Raw genomic sequence first — 25,157 nt, 5'->3', positions numbered from 1 at the left:
ATATATATGAATTCCTAAACTAAGCCTCAGCGTAATTTAACAAAAGAAGGACTATTTAAGATAGAAGTGTTAAGTTAACAAGGATAATTCCATAGGAGGCTCTTGGAAATATTTGCAGGGAAGGACAAATCCCCAGGAGACACATATGTATGCAGCTGTTCAGGATCTTGGATTAGGGAGCAAACAGAATCCACCTTCGTATACAAACTAAAACAATCTCCTTAATTCCCTTATCCTCAACACCTCTACTCCAATTACAAACCCTCCCCGGCGAACCAATAAAACAACACAGCCCATTTGAGATCAAAAATATATATAAACACTTTCCGTAATATTATTTAATAAAAAATAGTCAATTTTAGTCAACAACTAACTAATGTTTAGAAAAATTTATTTACTGACAGACTCAATTAAATTCAGTGATTCTTACCAGCTAAACTACCAAGTTCTAAATGATCAAACTCGGTCTATCTTTAACCAGAAACCGAACATTAGATAAATAACTCGGTTCTTATAAGATTTGACATTTTATAGACGAGATACTACCTTAAAAAGCTCAAAATGGTGGACCATCTGTAAAATTGATAAGATTAATTTTTGAAGGTTTCTTGCCTATATTTTGACAAATCGCATTCAGCATGGAAACAGCTGTTCAAAATAAAAATAGAATAAAGGATGTTTACCATTTAAAAAATACTTTTTTTAAAACAAATTGTGGGACTTTTTTGGTCAAATATTTGTACCTATAAGCAAAAAAAAAACAGTAACCCACCTTTTGCATCGAACAAACCAGTCAGAATGGGCTATGATAAATTTTAAGTTTTCCTGTTAAAAATTGTTTTCAAGATTTAAATGTCTTGCGCACATCTAATGAGTAAAGTCGATTTCAGGTGAACTTCTGGTAGTGGAAAACCTTTTGAAAATTTTTGTGGTCAATCACGTTATAAATGAGTGTACACAAAGTACAAAGTCCCTTCAAATTTGGTAAAGCGATTACAATTGAGTTGGTTCTCGTATATATATTTATTATCTCCTTCCTGGCCATGTGGGGAGGCTATCCTAAAGGTTAACGGTCTATTCTAACTAGAGTGGGAAGGTAGAATTTCCTTTCTGTGGGACCGTTACAAAAAAAAAGGCCGACCCACCCCGGCCAGAATTGAACCGGCGCCTTTGCAGTTATGAGGTTGCTAAGACACTCAAACAGAGTGGCAGCTCACGGGGGAAGACAACGTAAAAAATGGCGGCTATTTCAAAACCTTAATTTTTCTTTCTCTATATCTTAAAAACTACCAACACTAGAAAAACTAAAAGAACATTATAAAAGGAGAGTAAATTTGCTGAAATGAGAGCCCTAATAGAGCTATTTACGTCCAATAGTGCTCGAGATATAGTAGTTAGTTCATTTATTTTGAGAAATCTATATCTCAGAAACCATGTGACGTATAGATGTCTATTCGCACACCAATTAAAGCTAGTTTAACGTAGTATAAAGTAATTTATGACCTTTACCTTAGTAGGAATAGTAGTTTTCATGATATTTCCTAAAATAAATTGACTTATAGTTGTTCGGACAATAAGTTAGAGTTTTGAAAAACTTTATTTCAGAAACCATAGGACGTACAGATGTCTGTCAGCACTCAAATTAAAGCTAGTTAAATTTACTACCAAAATAGTTTATCACGTTTATCTTTGTAGGAGTATTAGTTTTTATGATATTTGAGAAAATAAATTCACAAACTGTTAATGTCTAGTTATTCGTATAAAATGTTTGATTTTTGAAAAAATATATCTCTAAATCCATAAGACGCACATATGTCTGCCAGCATTCAAAATAAAAGAAATTTAACTTACTATAAAGTAGCTTATGACACTTATCTTCATAGGAATAGTAGTTTTGATGATATTCGTAAATGTATATAAATTTGGCAAATGAAAATTTCTCCGAACAACTATAAATCAATTTATTTTAACAAATATCATGAAAACTACTATTCCTACGAAGGTAAAGGTAATAAACGACTTTATAGTAGGTTAAACTAGCTTTAATTTACGAGCCAATAGACATCTATACGTCACATAGTTCCTGAGATATAGATTTCTAAAAATTAATTAACTAACTACTAATCTTTCAGTAGATTTTTAAGAAATGTTGCTTTTTAAAAAGCCATATCTCGAGAACTATTGAACGTAAATAGCTCTATTAGGGCTTACAGTTTAGCAAATTTACTCTACTTTAAATTATGTTCTCTTAGATTTTCTATTGTTGTTCGTAGTTTTAAAGATATAGAGCTCCGAACGAAAAATTAATTATTTTTAACGTTCCTAAAAAGCGGCCATTTTTTATTTCCCCTACATCTGCTTGGCAGACTCATCAATTTTGACTAGTAATTAGACATAATTTTCATCCATTAAAGTAATCAAAAATTGGGGTGAAATAACTAACTTTTTTCTCCTCTTGGGCTCTTGCACTATATGTATTGGTGTATTCATCAGATCAATGAAGGTTTCATTCCTGCGCGAGGACAGTGATGTTCGTAACCAGAGAGGCACTGAGGTGAGCTACCCTTGTGTCAGGTATAGCTCCTGGTCCTCCAGGTTGGAGTTAAGGCAAAGGGCCTACTAAAACCTTATCACAAAACATAAACGAGCCTCAGAAAATTTGACAATCTCAACATACTTTATATTGAATCATGAAATTTTATGCATGTCATTAGTATAACCCAGTCAAAACAAGATTGTCTTTGAAAAGTTTTGTACTATTCACTCTCTATAAGATAGTAAAGTAATGTTCAAACGAAGCAAATTCCAGTTTTACCATAGTGAATTGGAAATATTTTAAGAAATAAATCTTTAATATAACTCCATTGTTATAAAATTTTTCTCAATGATGTTAAAGAAACGAATAAAATTTAAATTAAATAAAAGAGGAAAAAAGGATATTTTGGTTGTGTTGTTTTCGAACGAAGAAAGATCGAAACGCAAATAAATTTTAAGTTCCTCTGATGATTTATTTCTCAGCCAGAAAACGGACGCCACCATGCAACAAGGATATTACTTTTAGTAAATAAATATATCCTTTCAAATAAACAAAAATTATCATTACAGCTAATTTGCGGGGAAAAAAACTAATTCAGACATCGAATTTATTAATAAATAACCAACAAAATAACATTATTAAAACTTTATTATAATTCAGTAACATCTTTCATACGAAATATAATAATATAAATAATATGAGAACAAACGGGCATTGAACAAGAGTAAATCAGACAATGTAATATTGTTTCTAAACATAGATCTAAAATCGGAAAAGTTAACCAGGAAAAAGTCAAACAGCCAATTCAGTGAAAATTAATTTCACATGCTCTAAACTCAAACGTCAAAGTCACGAACAAAGCCAACTTAATTACAACCAGAAATAGAGTTTCCTTTTCAATTGAGAAAGTAAATTAACTAGTTAGCTATTTACTTAATATATAAACGTCTCTTTGAATATATCTTTTATAATTAAGTTTATTATACAATTAATATGAAATTATATAAACAGTATAATATTACAGATAAAATAAATCAATTTCATTCCGGTAATAATTTTAATTCTTATTCATTTTGAGAATAAACCATTGTACCAACAAAGAACTTGATGAAAGCAGTTAACAAGCTGAATGAGGAACGAAATAAATTTAATAAAAATTATAAAATAAGTATTGTGAAAACCTAATAAATTATTATGCAAAAGTAAATATATTATTTCAAATAACCCCAATGCATTCAATTAAATTGAGTCGACTAAACAAAGTAAAATATAAATAAATAATTCAGTTTTTCAGGAGCAGTTTAATATAATTAATGAACGCAACAGTAAATAATCAAAAAAGTTAGGAAAATAAAGTGCATTTAATTAGACAATAAAAAGTATTCAAAAACAGTTACAATTTCCAGTACTAAGTATTAATTGGATTTAATGAAATTGATTAATTTAGATGGCTTACTGAATATGAATTTATGAGACAATATTTAAAAAATATTTAATTTAAATTTATAAAATACCTAAAATAAGCCACAAAACTGATCTAGAAAAAAATCTGTTATTTTATCCTAATTTTTTATTACTTAATGAAAAATACTTAAAATTACAAGTAAAAATTGATAAGTGTGCCAAGTATAGTAAGGAGAGTACAAAATGGCGATTGTTTCAAATTGTTTAAAAAAAAAATAATTTTCATTTGGAGCTTCATATCTATCTTTGAAACTACCTAATAAACTCATTAAAAAATCTAGTGGTTTACCACCTACCATAATTTAAAGTAGAGTAAATTTGCTAAAATATGAGCCCTAATAAAGCTATTTAACTTCAATAGTTCCCGATATACAGTTTTTTTAAAAGAAAATTTTCATGAAATAAATACTGAGAAATCAGTAGTCAGTGAATGTATTCTGGAAATGTTCAGTTCAGTAAACATAAGATGTACTGATGTCTGCCAGCAATCAAAGACAAGATAGTATAATGAGCTATATAGTAGTTAATAACTTTTATCTTCGCAGGGGTAGAAGATTTTATAATATTTGCATATGAAATTTTGTCCGAACAACATGAAGTCAATTTATTTTAGCAAATATTATAAAAACTACTATTCCTAAGAACATAAACGTCATACACTCATTTATAGCACATTAAACTATCTTTACTGATTTTGACTCCTAATAGACGTAAGTCTTATGATTTTGCAGATATAGATTTACCACAATAAATTCACTAACTACTGATTTTTCAGTACATTTTTTATGAAATGCTGCTTTTAAAAAAAATGTATCTTGAAAACCATTAAATGTAAACAGCTCTGTTAGGGCTCATATTTTAGTAAATTTACTTTACCTTGAATGAAATTGTGTTAGATTTTTTTGTGCTGTAGGTGGTTTCAAAGATATAGATCTTTGAATGAAAAAAATAAAAAGAATTTTTTAAACGTTCTGAAGCAGCCGCCATTATTTATTCCTACTACCTATACTTGGTATGATTATCAATTTTGACAAGTAATTGCACATAGTTTTCATTTAAGTAATCAAAATTTGGAGTGAAATAACTGACATTTTTTTCCTCCCGGGCTCTTATTTTTATGTTATGTTATTAGGTTATGTTGTGAGTCGCACCAAAAAGAAAAATTGGCACGATAGTTTCAAAGACAGGCCAGGAATAGCGGTTTACGGAGTTGTTTTTGCTAGATTACAAAGACTCATTTTATTTATTGAAAATAATAAAAAAGCTGCAGGAAAGTTGATTAATGATGTAAAATGCTGCAAATTACTAAACAATGCTCAATTTACTTAACTAATTTTTAATAAAATATTAAAATTCCCGATGTGTGTTTGGATTCTACGTATCCGAAAAGTAAAACCTCAGAATTTGAGGTGGTGACTTTTTTTTTTCTTGATCATTGGTGGTTGGACTAAAGTTCAGTATTGAAAATAATAAACCATAACTATGCCTAATTCACTTGTTTGCTTTTTTTTTCTTTTCATTTGGTAATGTAACGAGAAAGTAATACTTAAATACTGAGCATCTTTTCCTCTTCCAGGTGATTTCCAAGAAAAGTACGCCGAGGACGGATTACGGAAGATAGACCTATTTTTTAATTTGATTTTTGAATTTTAGGAATCTAGAAACGAAAAGCATCAAAATCTTACGAAAGTGTTAATTTTATCCAGTTTATTGAGACAGATATTTTGTTTTATCACACTTGAGGTTGAAAAATAAAATCATTCATGGGCGTACCCAGCGGGGAGCTCCCCCGCCCCCTCTAGAAGTGAAAAAGAATTTTTAATTTAACAAAAACTGTTACTTTTCAAGCAAATATGAATTTTCATAATTACATATAATTTTGTTTTAATTTGCCTTTTCCGTGCTGCAATGTCACAATCTGATTGACAATGGCTAGCTTCTCCTCTGATTGACTATGGCATGCCCCCCCTAGTTTCTGGGTCCAGCCTGATCCTGGGCACGCCTTGAAATCATTTAAGACAATGTAAATGCTGAAAGGGTCCCACAGACATTTCATTTATCAACAACTCTATCAAGGCTAAGGGTTAGTAGGGAATGTGTAAACACCGCCATTTTGTTTTGTCTGAAGGAAAAATGCATTATTTATAACGTATTTATTCGTTATAATTTATATATTAGATATAATATAGAAAATTTATCATTTATGTAAACTTTGAACTGTAGGTATTTTTTTTTAACGCATCTCAGAATCTGTATGACATGCAGAGGGCAAAACAATAATTAAAAATCAATTTACATAATTCATATCTTACTTTGAAGCAAACACATAAGGCACCTATGACCTTTGTTTGCCTATTGTAACAAAAAAAAAACGAATAATACTATAGTAGTACTAATATATATAGATATTAACTATATTAAACAGTCTTGAACGTCAATTGTCAAACCATAGCCGTGACAGTTCTGATTAGGACGGTCACGAGGAATCTTCAATGATTTAATATTCTAAGCATCACCGAAACTTGACCTGAAATGCCATGTTGATCAATCACTTGTATACATTTAAATACAATTAAATATAGAATCCAGCAGTTTAAAAACAATATAAACCATTTGAAAAAAAGTGAGAGGGTCGTTAATAAAAAGAAAAATTACAAGAAATAAAACCAACTTTTAAAAGAATTAGTGAAAAATTAATTTTAAAAAATGTAAAACGAATTACTTAAAATGAAAACAGATTACAGCTGTAATTACTGATAGCACTTAATATAGGTAAATTATCATAGAAGTAGTACCTAAGACGGTTTTGAGTATGAAAACTAAGATTTCAGTATCCTTATAGAGGTTACAAATGTTTGAAGCACAGTAATTTGTCTTTCAATATATTATTCATATATTCTAAATAATAAATACGTAAGTTTTTTAATAAATAATTTAATAATTGTAATGCAATCAACCTTTATTTACTAGAGATAGGGGCCATAGTCGTAAATACATGAGCCTTATTGAGGCTAATAATACAGAATATAATTTTCTTGAGAAGCAGACAATGACAATGGATTAACTTACCTGAATTAATCTAAGTTCAAATTCCCGACAGATATTGATTTTCTTTTTTTACTTTTTTGTACCCTCCATTAGGAGTAATAACACTATTAGTTCATACATAAAAAATATATTATGTATGCTTCAGTGCGTTTTCTTAAAATCCAAAAAATAATTGATGTGTTCAATACAAAACTCATCTCACAAGAGGAGATCATAACACAAAAAAAGGCCATCCTTCCCCCCCCTCCCTCCGGACCCACCCCACTAAGACCCCTAGGGAGCGACGGTCCTATAACACTTTTGACATATTTCCTTAGAACGGGAAAAAAAGACTTTAAAATAGTTTATTCGGGCAATACATAAAAAGCGCCTGAAATTGAAAAACGGCTATTGATTTTCAAGTTTTCGTTCCAGCTTTAGTCAAGTAGAATATTGAAAAACAACGAGTATAAGAATGGTACAGGTATTTTAAACAATTTTTACATTTTACCTCACAAAAAGCTAAGGGGGCTTTGTTGAAACTCATATGAGTTACTCTTCATAAAAAAATAAAGATATCCGATACCACTCGAAACCAGATAATCCGCTTTGGAGGATTGTACGAGATATAGGATTTTAAAAAAAAATGAATTGAAATTTTCCTAAACCTTGGAGTAAATATTTCACATTAAATAGACACAACATGTATCTAAATTAAATAATAATGAGTGTAAAACACTTTTTTAAAAATCTAATTCAACCAAATTCATGATATACGCCTGAAACAACTTAAGAATCCACATTTCAGTACGATTTAGACAACTACTTAGGAAGTTATAAGTTTTATTGAGCTACATTGATTTCAGCAATTCACCTCTACAGTAAATGTTATTAAGTCAAACTTTTTGGAACGAATCACTATTTAGGTGCTTATACTGAACAATAATCAACTTAATATTTAAACTATTCATATGTTTTTTTTATATAAATCTTAAAATTAAAAGCTTTATCTCTTATGAATTATTACAGCTATAAGATTGGTAGTGGTCTAAAAAAAAAAAAATATAAAGCAGCACATATATTTTATGCCACGCCGATACCTTTATGGTATATTCGGTAAAAAAATAAAATATAAGGAAAAGGCCAAACATTGAGCGTTTTCATAACGGCATTGGGTCTCGACAGAAGAAGGAACTAAAGATCTTGAATTTTTGAACATTGACAACAATTAACAAAGGATAGATTTTGTCTAAATTAAACAATTTGACTGAACTTTACGGTTAGATCAGTCAAGCAATTTTTTCTATTGGCCTAAATGAAAGAAAAAAACAAACATTTGCAGTAACTGCGACCAAAATAATGAAATGATCAAGATAAGCTTGCTATAGTTAATTGCCATAGTACTCTAGAGTCGGTTTTACTTAAGATTTCGAAGTATTTAATACCGTAAAATAAGGAATATAATTTGCGGCCTATATCAGCTGACTGAAGGCCATACCAAATATATATATAACAGGAAGCAATAAAGCAGCAGAATCGTTGCTGCACTGAAGGATGGGATCAAGATGAACTCGACGAAAACAGATGCTAGTCATGTCCTTCCAGTAGGGCAGAGAGACAGGCTCCTTCAGGGGCTCGTCGAGTAAGGCCAAGGCAGAAGAATTTCTAATACTATCCTCACCGGATAGGCATGTCATCTTCTTAAGTCACGTAAGGGAGAGATTCACCACCGAGACCTGGGAGGTTGCGGAGTAATGTCAACTTCTTCGACGTCATCGCCGAGGGATGGTCTTAGGGCTCTGCCACCTGAAATCATCTGAACCCCTCTTCCTTACCACGGTGGAGTGGTCTCTACCCGTTTTTGGCCGTTGACCCCCGGCCAGCGACTTGTAGGCTAAATATTGTGACCCTCGCCTTCAGCGGACCCAGCCCACTTCCTTAAAACACCATCTCTCAAAGAAGAGGCAAGTTGTAGGTATATATATATTTAGATTTAGGTTATAGATATAAGTCTAGTATATTTGTAAATAAAAATTCAGGAGGTAGGAGAAAAAAAAAAAGAAAAATCAATAAGCAATCTTTCACTACACTTGAACTCGTATGCGTCCTTCTTTATAACCTTTTCTCTATTTTTTTTTTCAATTAGCTCTCGATAACACTTATATATACATACTTTCTTCTTCTTTTACTGGCACAACAAACGCATGAAGCTGCCCTTGGCCTACTCAACGGCCACCAACCATCTTTCTCTATCTTCTGTAAGGGTAACTGGGATCCTCAGTTGTCGCAGATCCCGCCTCACAGTATCCCTCCATCGGCCCTTTGGCCTACCACTTTGCCGCACACCATCCGGAACGTAACTATTTACCATCCTTTTTGCTTCGACATCCATCTTTTCAAAAGCAGTCCTAATGCTCTGCAGGGATCTACCGATATTGACAATGTTGTCTGCATAGGCCAGAACTTGGCGAATTATGTATACATACCTTATGTAGGTACACACACATTTTTTTGGTTAGCTCTACAGACCTTGTAGACCTTTGGCAGCCCGAACCAGCCTTCTCCACTCCTACCTTTCTTGAGCTATAGCTCTTTTGCATCTTTGTTGATTTCGTCTATCCATCTGGTTTTTGGCCTCCCATGTGGTATTTAGTCAACCATAATGACATTCATTGTGGTGTCGAGGCGTTCTGATGGATTGCTTCGAGACACATCTTAACACTTTGCCATCATATCATGAGATACTGACTGACCAGTTTCTACAAGCCGTTCACTGTTAGTTTTCTCCATATTTTAAGGCTTTGATCCCAGGTCGCTGCTGTAATTGTACGGAGGATACAGCGCTTAAATCTCTCGATTCTTCTTTCTAGAGTACCTATTACGAGCTCAGTTCTTGCGGCCTCCATCAGAGCCGTATTCATCTAGCTCAATCCTGGCATGGTAGACCCTTAGTTTCAGATTTTTCGGAATTTCAGTTCGCGCTTGTTATACGCTGGTATCTTAGTCGGTTGATCATTTATTGATGTTATTGTGGAGCCGAGATATTTGAAACTGTCTACTTTCAGTAGTCCAAGTAAACCCGCAGACCATGTTAGGATGGATTTTCGGCTTACAATCATATGTTTTGTTTTACCTTCATTTACTTGCAAGCCGATTCTTCTGCTTATGTATATCTATTTTTTGGTAGATCTTGGGGATCAGTCAATAAGACAAATATATTGAGGCGATGTTTCACAACATTATTGTAAGAGTTTATTGTCTTTTGTTGTTCAATCCAAAATAAATTTTGCACATGAAATTTGAAACCTTTTCAGAATGGAAAAAAAAATTAACTTAAATACATAAGAACTTAAACTGTACTAATACATCTTTGACGTTTGAACATTTGATTTATATATGTTTTTCTCCTTTTTTTAATTTCATCTAGATTTATTATTTTTCTTTACTTTACATTACAAAAGTACGTTGAAGTTCAAATCCTTCTGCCAGCATCTCGGACAATGGGGGTTTACACACAATGTGGATGCGGAAAAGTTCGGATGAGTCAGGCAGATGAAACAGATGTCAACTGAAATGCCAACGACAATGACGAATTAAGGAACTCCCCTAGGCAGATGGTAGAGAACTGAGGGCAATATAACAATTCGGTGAAAGCACCCGTTAAGTTTCCAGAAACAAAAATATTTCCATACCCATACACTAAAAATGATCTCAATAAAATAAAATAAAACTATAATTCACAAATATTCCAAATTTCAAACCCTAAAATCAAGAAAAGAAAAAAAAAAAGAAAAGATTCGTTTTCTTTTAGTGAAGAGTAAGAGAAAATTGACATTTGTTATTTCAAAAGGAAACACGCATCAGAAAATCGAATATAGTAAATCCAAATGATTTAAACTGAAATTAAGGTGGCCAAAATAAAGTATCTTATAGTACAAAAAATAAAAATTACATACGTAGTATTATAGTAATATAGTAATACATAATAATATTCAAGTTAATTGACGAATAGATTAATACAGTAGAATTATAGAAATGACAGAATTACAAAAAAAATTCGTTACTATGCTTGACTAGTGGTCATACATCTAATAAAAAAAATAAGTAACAATAACAATCCACTAGTTTTGGGACAGTCAGTACTAAACAGTGACCACAGTAGTTTCCTTCTCTACTGTGGTCAATGTTTAGTCCTTTAGCCCTTGTCTACGATAATACCTTTGGAAAATGTCTATTTCAAAACAAATTTTTTTTTTGTGTGTGGGAAGTGCCACTATTCAACCAAATCAGCGAAATTTTATTTTATTACAAAATCAAAATATTCAGTAAAATCATCTTTAAAATCGTAATTACCACTAAGCAACACCTAAACCCTTAACTTAAACGGTAAATATTATTGAACAAAGCATAAACAGTACATGCCAATAGTATTGCAAAAAATATATTTCTCAAACGGCTATTACATTGAGGAAATTAGAAACCCGTTCAATAATATTAACTGTGTGAGCAAATTAAACAAATATATTCGAGAAAACTTTTATTTTCCTAAATCATACATTATTTTCAATTAGTAAAATAAATTACAAATACAGATCGCTTCAAAGCATTTGTGGGATTTTTTTTTGTTTGAAAAAATGGTTTTTTCTCTCAACTTGGCGAGTTTACTTATACTTCTGACCACCAGGAGCGCTGAGGCATGATTATGAAGAGATACATAACCTTCACTTGAATTTGACATTTGCTTTCATTAGAAAACATTCTACAGTTCATAATGGAGATTAGTAATTAAAAACGAAAAAATCAATCCTGATCATTGAAAATTCGGCTATTTCCAAAATCCTCACAAACATTTCAAACACATGATAACCAGAATAAATTCAAATGTTTGTTATAACACTAAGACTCAAAACAAAAATATCTCTGCACCACTAAACTAAAAATATTAATTATGAGGTGTCCACCCTTTAACTATATAGGTAACCAAAGTTAGAATAAAATTATCAAAATCACCCATTCTACTATATCAGTGTTTTAAATAAAAGTTTTTGAAGACATAAATGATAAAAATGTTAATAACTAAAATACAGAAAGAATGATGATAGTCCATCCTGTCAAATTTGAAGTGACATTTGTATAAAATAAGTTGGTATAATTTTTAATGAGAGAAATAACAAGAAATAAATAAGTATGTTCTTTCAACAATGAAAACAGAAGGAAAAATCTTCAATAAAATAGACAACAAACAAAATTTAGTTGTATATCATTAAAAAATCAAGTGGAGAGGAGATAAAATAAACATCTCCCATCCAGAATGGTTAATTTATCAATGCTCTCATGTTTCAAATAAGAAAAAAAAACTACTGTATACACAAACAAATGTCACTGATGTAGCCAATCAATATCAAGCTGATAAAGCATAAAAGTACATATGTTTACACCTAAAATTAACTAATAACATCATACATTTCAGAATAATAAAGTTAAGGCTAATATAAAGTTAATGGCATAATTGTAAAATAATAAAACATTGACAAGGATTGCAACAGGTGATAACCTAAAATACAGATCTATTAGACAAAGCCAATGCAATAAATACTTTATTTATAGAGATAATTTGTAAAATTAAAGAAAAGACAAAGTTAAGGTAACTTCAACTTAGTTGATTATAATATTTAATGTAAGGTAACTGATCAACAAGATCCATAACATTATAAATCCTTTATACATCACAATGATAAATCTCCTGTCATAACAAACTGACAAGAGGATTACATTATGTACAACATACCTGTTTACATTATCAAAACGTTTAAATGTACATAAAATGAACAACAAATAATACAGGACTACTTTAATTTAGGTACACTGCGTTGATAAACTAAATAAACATATTTAAACTATCTACTTACCCATTCACGAATGCGAGTTGCATTTCACAAACACACACGATTGAAACAAAATCAAATTTCTAAAACACAAGCAGGACAATATGGACTCTACACCGGCGTTACCAATGCCTTTTAGAAGTGTAAACAGATCATACAGGAATCCTCACTCAAATCTTCTTCATCTTATGAGTACAATCACATGTATGAAAATAATTTCCATCAATTAGAAAACACAACAAATTATATGTAGCATTTGGTCTACAGAATCGGAAGGTTAGAAATCAATAACACGGCCGAGTGGATTATACTTGTTGAAAATAAGCTATGTATCAGAAATGTTTCCAATTACTTACTGATTTCAGTATTTATGAATGTTAAAATTAATTAGACTAATAATCTTTTCATATCACTAGTAAGATTGGAACATTATGTGATGAAATGAATTTGAATTATCTGACTTCTAGAATCATGACTTTATACCGATAACTTGAGCTGTAACATTCTAATTGTGTTCAAAGTATTGCTAAATTAAGTATTATAATGACATTTTTTATTCAAGATCCCAAAAAGTATAATTATTAGCTGCTCACCTTGGTGTAAAGAGTTGCCGGTCAGAATCTTCAATGCCGAACTAACTTCAAAAAGTGTACAACTTCTGTTGTACATCATAACAGGAAGTGATGTATAATTTCCCATAACTAGTAAATTTCTTGTCTATATGAACACTATATTATGGCATATGAACTTAATGCTTAAGAAAAATGTAAATTTAAAAGGAACCTAAGAATTTTATTAGATAAGATTAAATTTAAATATTGATTAAATAGAACAAGCAGATCTAGGTCACATCCGGTATTTTCTATTTACGACTCTTTTATAAATTAAAATTAGTTGCCTGGTCTTAGCAGGTATCCAGAATTTAATACAATAAAAATTCTGAAATTTTATTTTAGCCACCATAACCTTCCTCATAACCGCTCCAAAAAGGTATTTTTATTTATTTATTTTTCTCAACTGAATAACACAAATAACCAACAACTTAAAAAAAAGATCTATTTATTGAAATATTTTTTTCCTCAACTCCCTACTTTGACCTTTCAACTTTCATAGGCATTTGTTTGTTAGCATAGGCATACTAATTTGTATTTGATTTTGAATATTAGATAGTTAATATTAATATAAAGAATATTATTATTTTCTCCAGTAAAATTATAAATCTTAAATCAGAGAATCAAAATTTCTATTCATATAAAACGAAATTGATTACTTTTACAATAAGATACAATATAATTATAAAATCCCAACACATACTGAAATAATAAATCAAGTGATAATTATAATAAGCAGAAGTGTTACACACACATTAACACTGTAATAATAACTTCCAGAATCATTTGTTGAATTTACCTAAAACGGCTTAGTAGCCAAAAAAATTGTTAAATTGAAAAAAATATCATTTGTTATTGCAGTCTTATGAAAAAAAAGAAAGATTTTTGAGCATTTGTGAAACACTTGTCGAACAATCTGACATGAAATTAATTGCTCTTCAGAATTACAATGTTATTAAGCTTGTCAGTAGCTACTTAAAGAAATTATTTTCATTAGATATTAAAGCTTAAAGGGATGTTTTTCTAGTAAAAACCATGCATTTTATAATTAGAAAATCTAGGGAGCCCATGTAAATTAGCAATCACCATACTTGTGTATTTTAATCCTCTATGCTTTCATATGGCTTGCTATCTCCGAGTTGTTTAGCACTCATGATGCATTGTTTTGCATGACAAGCAAAGGTCAAGAACAGAAATGTTTTTCACCAACCAATGAAAAAATATTCCAGAACATTTTATTATGGAAAATAAAAGAATATAAAAAAACAAAACATTAAAATTGTTTAAGAAAATGAAAAAAAATTAAAATCATTTTCATAGTTTTTAGAATAAGAAAATAACTTACTAATATTTAAAAAACAAAACAAAAAAAAAACCTCTTATTTTTATAATATAATTCATCCATGAACATCTTAATATAAATAAATAACAACCACAGGCTATGGGAGATTCAGAGAGGAAATATTTTGGAGATATTATGCTGAACATATATCAGACATAATTTTGTTAAATTATCATTATTAAAATTCCATTGATTACTCAATCTCTTGGTCCATTTGTCCATCACTAACTATGTTAGTATCAAAATAGTAAAAATTTCCTACCAATTCAAGGATCTGTCCAAGGCATCTAATTGTACTATGTTGGTCTGTCTTATTATTCCTGATTTTATTCTTACCAGGGATAAATTTAATTTATAAAATTATATGATAAAAATCAATTTATGCTTAACCTCTTTTCCTTTTAATTCTTCAGACCATTCATCTACAGCTACTTAAAGACATCCAGGCTCATCTCCTATCACAATATACCATCTACTTTATTTAAACTTGGGACATAACACTGGGAGCAGGTTTCAGTATCCTACTGTTACTCTAGAAATTATCCTTTTGCATATTTACCATACCTTATCCATCACAATATTGAGTAGGAGGGGACAAAGACTGTCACCCTCCTTCAATCCCTTACATAATCTAAAGGATCCAGATCTTGAACCCCTAAGACAAATTATATACTTTGTATCTCGATACATTGATGCCACAGCACTTATCAAATTATGTGGAATATTCCTTTCTTCCAGATTTAATGAAGAGAAAGTGAGTCAAATATAGCTCTTGGATCGAGAAAGGCAAAGTATAAAGCGTACATATAGTGGTCCTTTTTGAGTAATCTGTATTTTATAAATAAATGAGGACATGAAAATATAATTTTCTTATACTCTTTTGGGAGTGAAAATTTGTGAAATACATTAATAATTTACTAACTTCAAAGCCAACAAATAAGTAAAAAATAATTAAAAGAGCCCCATTAGTGAGAAAAATATATTTACATACATAAAATAATAAATTGAGCACTATGTAATATATAGACACAAAAGTTATGAATGACAAACTTATTTTTTCCAGCATATCTACAAAATGTTTGCAACTATTGGGTTTTGGTAAATTTTACCCATTCCCATAAGATAACGCCAGGTACATATACTGTCATGAATTGGTATTGAATTTTCCCCCAGTTTACTGATATTATTTATTGAGCTCAATATTTTAATTTTTATTGAATATTATAATACATTTTGTTTCATTTTTTTTTTTAAATTGAAATGTGAAAATTCATAAAAATTTATAAGTGAATATTACAAAAAAATAGTTTCTAGAACTGTTCCTCTTCAATGAAACTTGCCAAGTAAAGAAAAGGATTAACAGCAACTCGACAGTGAGCATAACTGTGTATGATAACAGATAAGTTTACAAATCTGCAAAAAACTAATGAAACATGATCATCTTAACTTGAAAAAATGTTTAGTACTTCATTTTAGAAAAGTTGTTGTTTAAATAATAATATGTTTATCCAGAATAATGAGGAGAATCGGAACCCGAGAATAACAAGTGAACTATAACAGTTCACATGAATAAACATGGCAAATAAGAAACAGAGTGGATAATAAGCTAAAGGGAAGGTTTTCCTAGTTTCTAATTCACCAAAACGTTTTTATGGTAAAAAATATTAACATGTTCTACACTAATTTCTAAACATTTGCCCAACACAGCACTAATGAATTAGATAAAGAAAGGTAATGGAAGGAGAAATTAATGAAAAATATAAAATTTGAATATTTGGAACAGATCTTTATTCCAAATAAAGCATAAATAAATAACAACTAAGTCTATTTAAACTTAACAATTGGTAACAATTCAAACACCCCTCTTCTCTTTTATATAATCCTCTAATTCATAACGCCAACGCCAATATGCAACTCTCATTCTGTCCCAGACATTTTCCCAAGAATCCATTGCTGGTCTCACATCTAGTATTGCAAATCTGAAAAATAAACAAGCAGGTTATGATACACACTCAAATACATTACCCTCCTTCTGTTGGGTAATTAATAAAAAGTATTCTTAAATAACATTATAATAAAATAATAAACATGAAACATAAAAGATTAGTAAAAAATAAAGAATCATTTCATAGGCAACATAACCATTCGAACCTTTGTTTCACTTTTTTCTCAGAACTAACTAGCTAGTTTGTAAAATAGTTCTTAAGATTTTGTGATTTTCTGCTTCTGAAAGTCTCTCAACTCAAAGCCTCCTGTTTTATTTTCAACCACTTTTATTTATTTTTTTTATTTAGATCCATTTAGATGACTGCCTTGTATATGGTGGACTGTATGGGAAGTATAATTGAACAGATTAATGAATATTTTCCATTCAGAAGTCCTTTTTATCTCCTGTTGATAAGTCATATTATAGAGACTTTAACCCATTTTCCAACAGCAATACTTCCAATGTATCTTGTTTTTTTCCAATCCTTCAGAACTAAGAAATCTTCCTATATTTTTAATTTTAACAACCCGCCTACCTTTAACTTTTCAAATACCAGATGCCAGTTTATGAACTTGTACATCCTCTTCCAAAGAACTGCTCTCTTTAGCAAATCTTTCATTATTCCTACAATCTCTCTTTTTTTTTATTAATACCAGATCGGCCTGGTGGGTCTTACATAGTTGATATAACCGTTACATTTTATTTTTTTTTAACAATTGATTATGGGGGGGAGGGGTCCTAGTATCTGTGAACTCCTTTTGAAACTCCTTATTCATTTCTATCTGACTAACTTCCTTTTAACTTCAACTTCAGCCTATGATATCAATCCAAACAATAATTACTCAACTTTAAACAAATACTTCTAACTAGTAGCAATTTTTATGATTAATTAGTAAGTAACAGCAAATGGGATGTTTCAGTATCCAAATTCACACATTCTAACCTAGAATCTTTGGTATTTCGATTTTATTTTTGCTATGTCATAACAGTCTATGTAGTCTATCTTTTGAGGACATTATTGGTTTTCTAACCTTCTCCAGTACACATAACTCTGGAATTTTCTATGGATCAGAGAGACAAATTTATATGTGACACTTCTTTTGAACCAATGTGTCCAAAAGACTTAAATCGCTAGAGGTATTTTACTGATTAAGACAACTTAACAGTGTGGAAAATTGAAAATTCCAAAGAAAAAGATTGCTTCAGAATTCTATTTCCAGCCAGAATCTATAATCATCATAACAACCATTTAACATGGCTAGCCAAGGAATCTCAAATTCCTTCTTATAGGAAATGGAATACCAGGACAATTGTGTTCTATACATTTTTTTATATTAAACACTGCTTATGCAGAAAATGTCAGAAATTGTAAGCAATTGTTTCAAGTTTCTGGCTATTTACGCCTTTAGGATGCATCAGAACAAAGATTACCTCATAAAATCTGATTTACTATCAGAATCCATTATAAAAAAGAACTCATTCCACTTGAAATACCAGAGTTAGGCATGCAGGAAAAGGTTAGAAAATAAAAAAATACCCAGAGAAGATAGAACCGATACCATTATTAAGATCCAGTGAAAATAAAATCAAAACTCTACAAATTTCAATACAATATGGATAAAATGTAGCACTGTGGGTAAAGAATTTGAGAAGTGTGCTTTAATGAAAAATTTCATAAATGCTGACTATATGAACACCCACTGGCAATGTGTTTAGCTCATGATTCCAAACTCCCAAAATTGTGAACATTTTTTTTAAGCAAAACATGATACTTTTATTGTCAATACATGAAGAGTCTTATACTCAAGTTGACAATAAGTTTGTTCAACAGATCTACGAGGCATGTCCAGAAAGTATGAGTACTCACTTTTAAAAAAAATTGTACTGTAGGAATACAAGTTACTTTTTTATCGAAGAAATCGCCTTCCCATTCTACTCAAGTTGTAACTCATGACACAATCTTTTTGATACCCTCCTCATAGACTTTTTTCACCCATGTGAGTCTTCAGGAAGGTGAAAAGAAGAAAAATTTAAGGCACCAAGTCAGGAGAGTAAGCAGAGTATTAATGATCATTTCTGATATGAGGGAGTAGGAAGAAGTTTATTTACAGGTAACCAACCTATTTTAACCAGTGCGGGAGAGGCATGTTTTCATTCCAAGGGGCTGCCACAAGATAAAAGTCAACCACCCAGACCAGATTCTAATCAGCACGGCTCCAGTTATGAGGTTGGTAAGGTGACATCTAAAATCCCTCCGTTACAAACAAACTTGGATAGCTCCAAGCTGTAAGCTTGGTCTGAAAATCACTAACCCTTTCTCAGATAGATAAAACTACATCAATAGCATCTCATTGGTTCATGGAGATAAAACTTCTAAAAAAATCATTTCTTAAAATTATTCTTTCATTCACCTTCACACAACACTTTGCATGCCTACTACACGGATCTGTGTACCATGTGTCTAGCGCATAGTGCCCGCTATACAGATTCGTGATCGCGCACATCAACATACAAACACGTCAGTCTATTGCAAGCATTGCTGGCGAAAGTTATTTTTGCACTTGTTTAAAGTAATAGAATAATCATTTTAAACATATTTAGTGGCAGTTTTTGAAAACATGTTTATTTGTGTTTTTTCACTATTCAATTAAGGTATATATTTAAACCATCAAAATGAAAGACTGAAGACAAAAATGAAACAAATACCAAGAAAAGGTTTTGTATTGTTTCTGTTTTGTAATATGTTGCACTTTTTTCCGTAATTATATAGCTATAATAAATTTAATTTAAACTACTTACGTGTTTATATTATATTTAAACCTTTCAATATAAAATATAGGTGGAATAATATTTATGGTAAACACAAATCCATGTAGTCGGCGTTTACAATGGATATTTTGCTGACGGTGCTGGATACACGGACCCGTGTGATAGGTATAAATGGACAAATATACCACGAAAAAATAAATTTACAAAAAATGAATTAAATTAGTAATAAAGACACTTATTACTACTGAAAAAAAGAAAAAAATCTCGCATTTTTTTAAAGGCAGCTTACAGGTTAAGTTGTGTAGGTACCAGTGGTAAACAAAGGAGCCATGTAGGGCTCCGAATAGCAAAAGATCCTGAGGTCTTAAAATACCTAGACTTGAAGAATTTGGAAATTATCAAAAAGGTTAATAAAACACCCTATAAAATAATCAAATATAAACAAGAAATGTCAAATTTATAGCTTTTAAGTTGAAACGTTTTTTTTTCTTGTTACACTCCAGGTAGAGGCAAAGTAATTACTGTTCAGTCAATTTTTAGTGCTGATATGAATTTGCAATTTCTTCAATTCTTAATGAGATTACCTAGTAAATATTAAACTCTAGAGATAAAATTAATAGAACACTTTTATAGAGAATTCAACTGCCATTATTTGAAGTGTATTTTTTTTTTTCTGCAAAAGTAACAGATTTCAAGACTTTATAAAAAAATAAATTAAAACACTTACTATTTTTCAACCCCCATCCATCAGGACTTAAAGTATCTTCCATCATCCTCCCAAACAATATAGATTTTCATAACTTTGGAATTATACACAGAAAAAACTATAACTTGACTAGACTAATAATTGAACCCCACGGTTAAACAGATCATGAATTTATCTATATATATATATATGAAGTATTAATGCTAATGAAAAAATTAAACCACAATAAGATTGTTAATTTTATACCTGTGTTTGGGATCCACAGACCCTCCATCATAATAGTCAATGATATATTTTACATCCTTGCCACAACGGTCCACGACCCAATCATGCCTGTCAAAGGGTAGTTCATACCTAAAATTGAATAAATTAATTATTAAAGTTAATCTGATCAAACTTACAAATGAAACAGAATAAACCTGAAGAAAAAAAAAAACTTCATCATAACTGTAGCTATTTGTGGATCACTAAAAATAATAGGAAACACCTAGTCATTCATAAGTATAAATGAGTGACTGAAGAGAATGCCTCGTTAGTAAACACAAAACAATTGAAGCCTTCCCGTTGAAAAAGAGTTAAGTGGCAAAATTTCCGAAAATTGTTTTTTTCACTGATACAGTGGTTTGTATCAAGGCCAATATTTTGGAAAAGAAGGTAAATGCCAGGAATAGTTTGGTTTAGTTTTAAAAATTTCCAAGGAATTCACCTTACTCTCCAAGCTATTGGTGGCTCCTTGCCTTGTGGCCATTTACCTCTTTTTCAATGGGAACACTTCATTTATATAAGCCAGAGTCTAAATTAATACAATTCTAAAAAGAACAAATTTATACTAAGAAGATTTCTGGATTATGCTATTAAATATCTGATTTTACTTACCTACAGAAAAAAATCTATGAGCAACTAGCTTTCTAAGCATAAAAAAATAAAGAAAATTTTCTCCTAACAAAGTTGTTTATTTTCTGTAATCTAAACTTTCACACTGAATGGAACCTACCAATAGATGATGGATGGTTTATTAAAAATAATTTTCATCACACAAACACATACCCCATCAACTGACGTATACGGGCTCTTGGAGAATAATCTTGAGCTTTTCCTCCAAAACTCTTTAGTTTAGGAGTGCAACATTCTTTGTAATGGAGTGCTTCCCATTTGAGTACCTGAGGCAAAACATAAAATTTTCATTACCAATGGGCAAACTAAACATAAAGTAGAAGTAGTTAAATAAACCAACACAATCGTCCAGATTAAGAAAATACTTACTGCATTAATTAGAATAGAAAAAATAAACACATAAGTATTTATAATTTTTTTAATGAAATAAATCAATTATGAAGTGTCAATTAGAACAATACCTCTTGCCATGCTTGTTCATTATTGGCATTATGAATTTTGATAATATCCTCCATATCTTTTGGTTTTAAATCATCATCTTTCCACCTCCACCCTTTCCTCAACATTGCATTCCAAAACATCTAAAACAAGAAAAAAATCATGATTAAAATTTGAACATATGATCAATATCAAGCAAAAGATACTTAATGGATAATAACAGGCAAAAATTACGAAAATTAGAAGTTCTTTAATTTAAAAAAGAATTCTATTTCAAATCAAAATTTAATATGTTGATTATATAAAATTATTCCACAATTAGGATTTTTTTTTGTTTCTTCTTGAGTCCTCCGTTGAGAATCTATAAAGCCACAGAATGGAAATGTCAAGATACATTTCTCAGGGCTCCCGTAAAATAAATATCGACTAACCCAGGAGGTAATCAAAACCACAACATTCTGAGCCAAGCGATTATAATTTATTATTATAATAAATAATAGAACCCATCAGCATTATAAAAAAATATTCCTAACTCATAAAACGATTTTATGAGCTATTAAAATACAGTTATCGTACAGGCAAAATAAATTACAAACTATAAAGACCTCAGAATAAAAATTAATCTGATACGACACATTTACACTCCTAAAATTTTATTTAATTGTTCTGAGCTAGAAGAGTTCCGATGCACATGAATGCTCCATGAGATGAAAAAGTTTGAATACCATTGGCTTAAAACAACTTTCAGTAAACATAATTTTCATCATTATGACATATCTTAACAAGATAAGATTCAATTGGTTGTGATAATCCTATCCCATAACCTAGCCTCTAATTAAAGCAGTTAGTTCCAGAACAGATATTTATTAATTCTACACTGTGGCAATATTTTCTCATATTAATTTTCCAAAGGAGCTTATCAACTAACTCAAATTTCAACAATTTGCAGAAAAGTACTCTATGTTTCAATACCCGTCTTAAATATGTAATTTCAGTTTGGTACAACTTTTTGTTTTTGAGCTAGCCTGACCAAATACACACAGACCATTTTGCGAGACTTGGTAATTTAAACTCAGGGAAATTTGAAATTTGGTAAAATCGCAATATTTTCTCTTAGTATATATTTCATAGATAGGTAATTAAAAGTTAAAAAAAAAAAGAGAAGTAGGAGAACATGTAACTTTATTGCCATTCAGATAAATTTATTGTCCTTTTGATTGTTCCTTGGGAATATCTGAAAGAAATGAGACTGAAAAATGTTTTAATTAATTTATTTAATAAGAGTAATATTTTAAAAGTTATTTATTTTAGGAAATCAATAATCTTAATGAGTTATTATTACTTACATTGTCATTGTAATTAACTATGTTTGAACAGTTATAATTGCCTATAATCTGCTCTCCATGTTTTGTTTTTTTTACTGAAAAGAAGTGGGATAAATATTATGTTGCTATATTTTTAACCGTGAACAGCCATCAAACTGAAGATACTTTTTGTCAAGTTAGTAACACTAAGAGACTGGAATGTATGTTTTTCATACAAAAATTTTGAATATTATTCATTTCATCAAATGTAATTTCATTGGAAATAACTTTACACTTGGAAGGTGTAACAAACTTTCAACGGATCCCTTTTTGCTCGAGGCTGGGTCCATTATACTAACTTTTAGTATTTGGTATAAGTTGGTTTTGATGACTGTCACAGTAGATTGTTTTGTACTAGTTCTCAAGTCATTCTAATGCAATGGAATGACTTATTATTAAAATGTAATTGCTCATTTTCAATGAAAAAATGGATGACCAATGCTGTTACTTATTACATAACACCATAAACATAAAGTGATTTGGAATTATGCAATTTAGGCCCAAAATTAAAGAAAAAAAAAAGAAGGAAACGGTTCATTTCACATATTCAGAATAAGCACTTTATATAAATGCAAGCATTCATGAACTGCTAGAAGGAAAAAACGTGAAATGTTCAGTAACTTAAAAAAATTCTGAATAACACATATTAACCTACCTGCTGTGAAGGATAAACCCAATAATTGTCTCCTTCAAATTGTGGTGTTGCTTTGGGAATCGATGACACTTCTCTTTTTGTTGGAAGAGGAAAAGGCTGATCAGGTGCTGGCTTTTGGTTTGGAGGATGCATCTAAAAATACAAATATTATGAATTTAACTAGTGGAGCTAATGACCATCTCAAATAAAATACATAGGTAATTTAAACTAGTTAGCAAGAATTGGTAAAGACAAATCCAAAATAAATAAATGTTATCTTACCATGTTAAGAGGATTAATTTCATCATTAGAAGCACTCTTTGCAGCATCCTAAAAACAATCAGGTATAAGAAAAACTAAAATAGCAAACCCCTTTTGAAACTATTCGAAGAAATACTAAAGTAAGAATACTACAAAAAATAATATAAAAATCAAATTTACTTTTTTATACAGAGGACATTCTGCTGGAATAAAAGAATAATCAATGCCTGGTTTCACATCAGACTGGTCCCCCAAAGCGAGGGGACCAACCAATTGACCAGCAGTTTTATGAGCTGCCGAAACTGTATTGCCCATGATAAAAATCTAAAAAAAAATAATAAATGTAATTTTGAATTTTCTAAGATTTAAAAAAAAATCAAAAAGGTATGATGAAATTATTGGAACACTAATCCTACAAATACATATGAAAGAATGCAGTTGTTTATGATTATCACTTAATGAGAAATTTTCCAATCCATCAATAAATAAGTACCTGTAGCAGCAGTCGCGTAAAACAGTATTAACACATCGTACTAAATTTTCTATAACCCTTCACAACAAACCGTAGTCACATCTGAATACCCGCACATTGCATCAATAACCTACCGCGAATTGCAATCAGCGACATCTGTTGAGACAATATAACATTAGTCTGTTTCAAATATACACCAATAGAGAGATGTATGTTCGAAAAAGAGGTTCACGCGGACCACATCACATTTACAGAGTTTCTTATTTTATTTTTAATAAACTTTAAGATAGAATAATTTAAGGAAATTATGCTTAAATTATTCTATGCGGCCATATTGGGGGAGCTGAGGCAAACTTTTACCTTATAAATTATTTATTATTTTTGCCCATAACTAAGTAAATTTAGAGAAATATTACCATGTAATTGTCCTGCATTCAGAGTAATTAACACTCCTTAAGTATAGGGCATATACGACTGATTAATTTTTTTTAATGTTTATAATTTCCAGGGTGTTATTTTGAACGGAATTAAAAATACAAGGAGGTTCGATATGTAGGTACAGGATAATTATCCCAAATTAAAATTTTAAATCCTGTTTTATCACAAAGATTTAGAGGGCCCTCTGCTGCTCACAAAATGATAACTTAACCCTTCCACAATGGTTAGAATAGGTTGGTTACCTCTAGGTAACCCCCTTCTCTGAATGTAAGAATTGAAGGGGAAGGGAGTTAATCACTAAGATTCTTCTAGTCCAAGTGCCCAATGAA

General features: G+C 30.5%; 1 protein-coding gene and 1 long non-coding RNA gene across 2 annotated transcripts in view; both read right to left on the bottom strand.

Annotated features, from left to right (window-relative positions):
* LOC106689966 (uncharacterized) overlaps positions 1-13,243 on the bottom strand; it is a 95,259-nt gene extending 82,016 nt beyond the window's left edge. The window contains exon 1 of the long non-coding RNA XR_010844516.1: positions 12,937-13,243. This is a non-coding gene — a long non-coding RNA (uncharacterized lncRNA). The remainder of the gene's footprint in view (positions 1-12,936) is intronic.
* A 3,393-nt stretch (positions 13,244-16,636) lies between these two features.
* Positions 16,637-24,564, bottom strand: Cchl (Cytochrome c heme lyase). Its single transcript, XM_014435203.3, has 8 exons — positions 24,412-24,564; positions 24,099-24,242; positions 23,940-23,987; positions 23,679-23,810; positions 21,683-21,802; positions 21,375-21,487; positions 20,574-20,681; positions 16,637-16,844 (listed from the first exon to the last, which is right to left on the bottom strand). Exons 2-8 carry the CDS (start codon positions 24,231-24,233, stop codon positions 16,718-16,720), a joined length of 783 nt encoding a protein of 260 aa, XP_014290689.1. The 5' UTR covers positions 24,234-24,242; positions 24,412-24,564; the 3' UTR covers positions 16,637-16,717.
* Positions 24,565-25,157: the final 593 nt, after the last annotated feature.

The sequence above is a fragment of the Halyomorpha halys genome, unplaced genomic scaffold, assembly GCF_000696795.3.
Source record: "Halyomorpha halys isolate HHAL.00 unplaced genomic scaffold, Hhal_1.1 Scaffold1537.1, whole genome shotgun sequence".
NCBI classification, from domain to species: domain Eukaryota; kingdom Metazoa; phylum Arthropoda; class Insecta; order Hemiptera; family Pentatomidae; genus Halyomorpha; species Halyomorpha halys.
This window is presented reverse-complemented; position numbering and strand designations above follow the sequence as displayed.

Excerpts from the sequence above, each read along its gene's own strand:
- Cchl (XM_014435203.3), bottom strand. The coding sequence starts at position 24,233 with ATGGGCAATACAGTTTCGGCAGCTCATAAAACTGCTGGTCAATTGGTT. Across the intron at positions 23,988-24,098 it reads AATGTCCTCTGTATAAAAAA|GATGCTGCAAAGAGTGCTTC; the intron begins GTAAATTTGATT and ends GATTGTTTTTAG. Across the intron at positions 21,803-23,678 it reads GGGTTTATCCTTCACAGCAG|ATGTTTTGGAATGCAATGTT; the intron begins GTAGGTTAATAT and ends TTCTTGTTTTAG.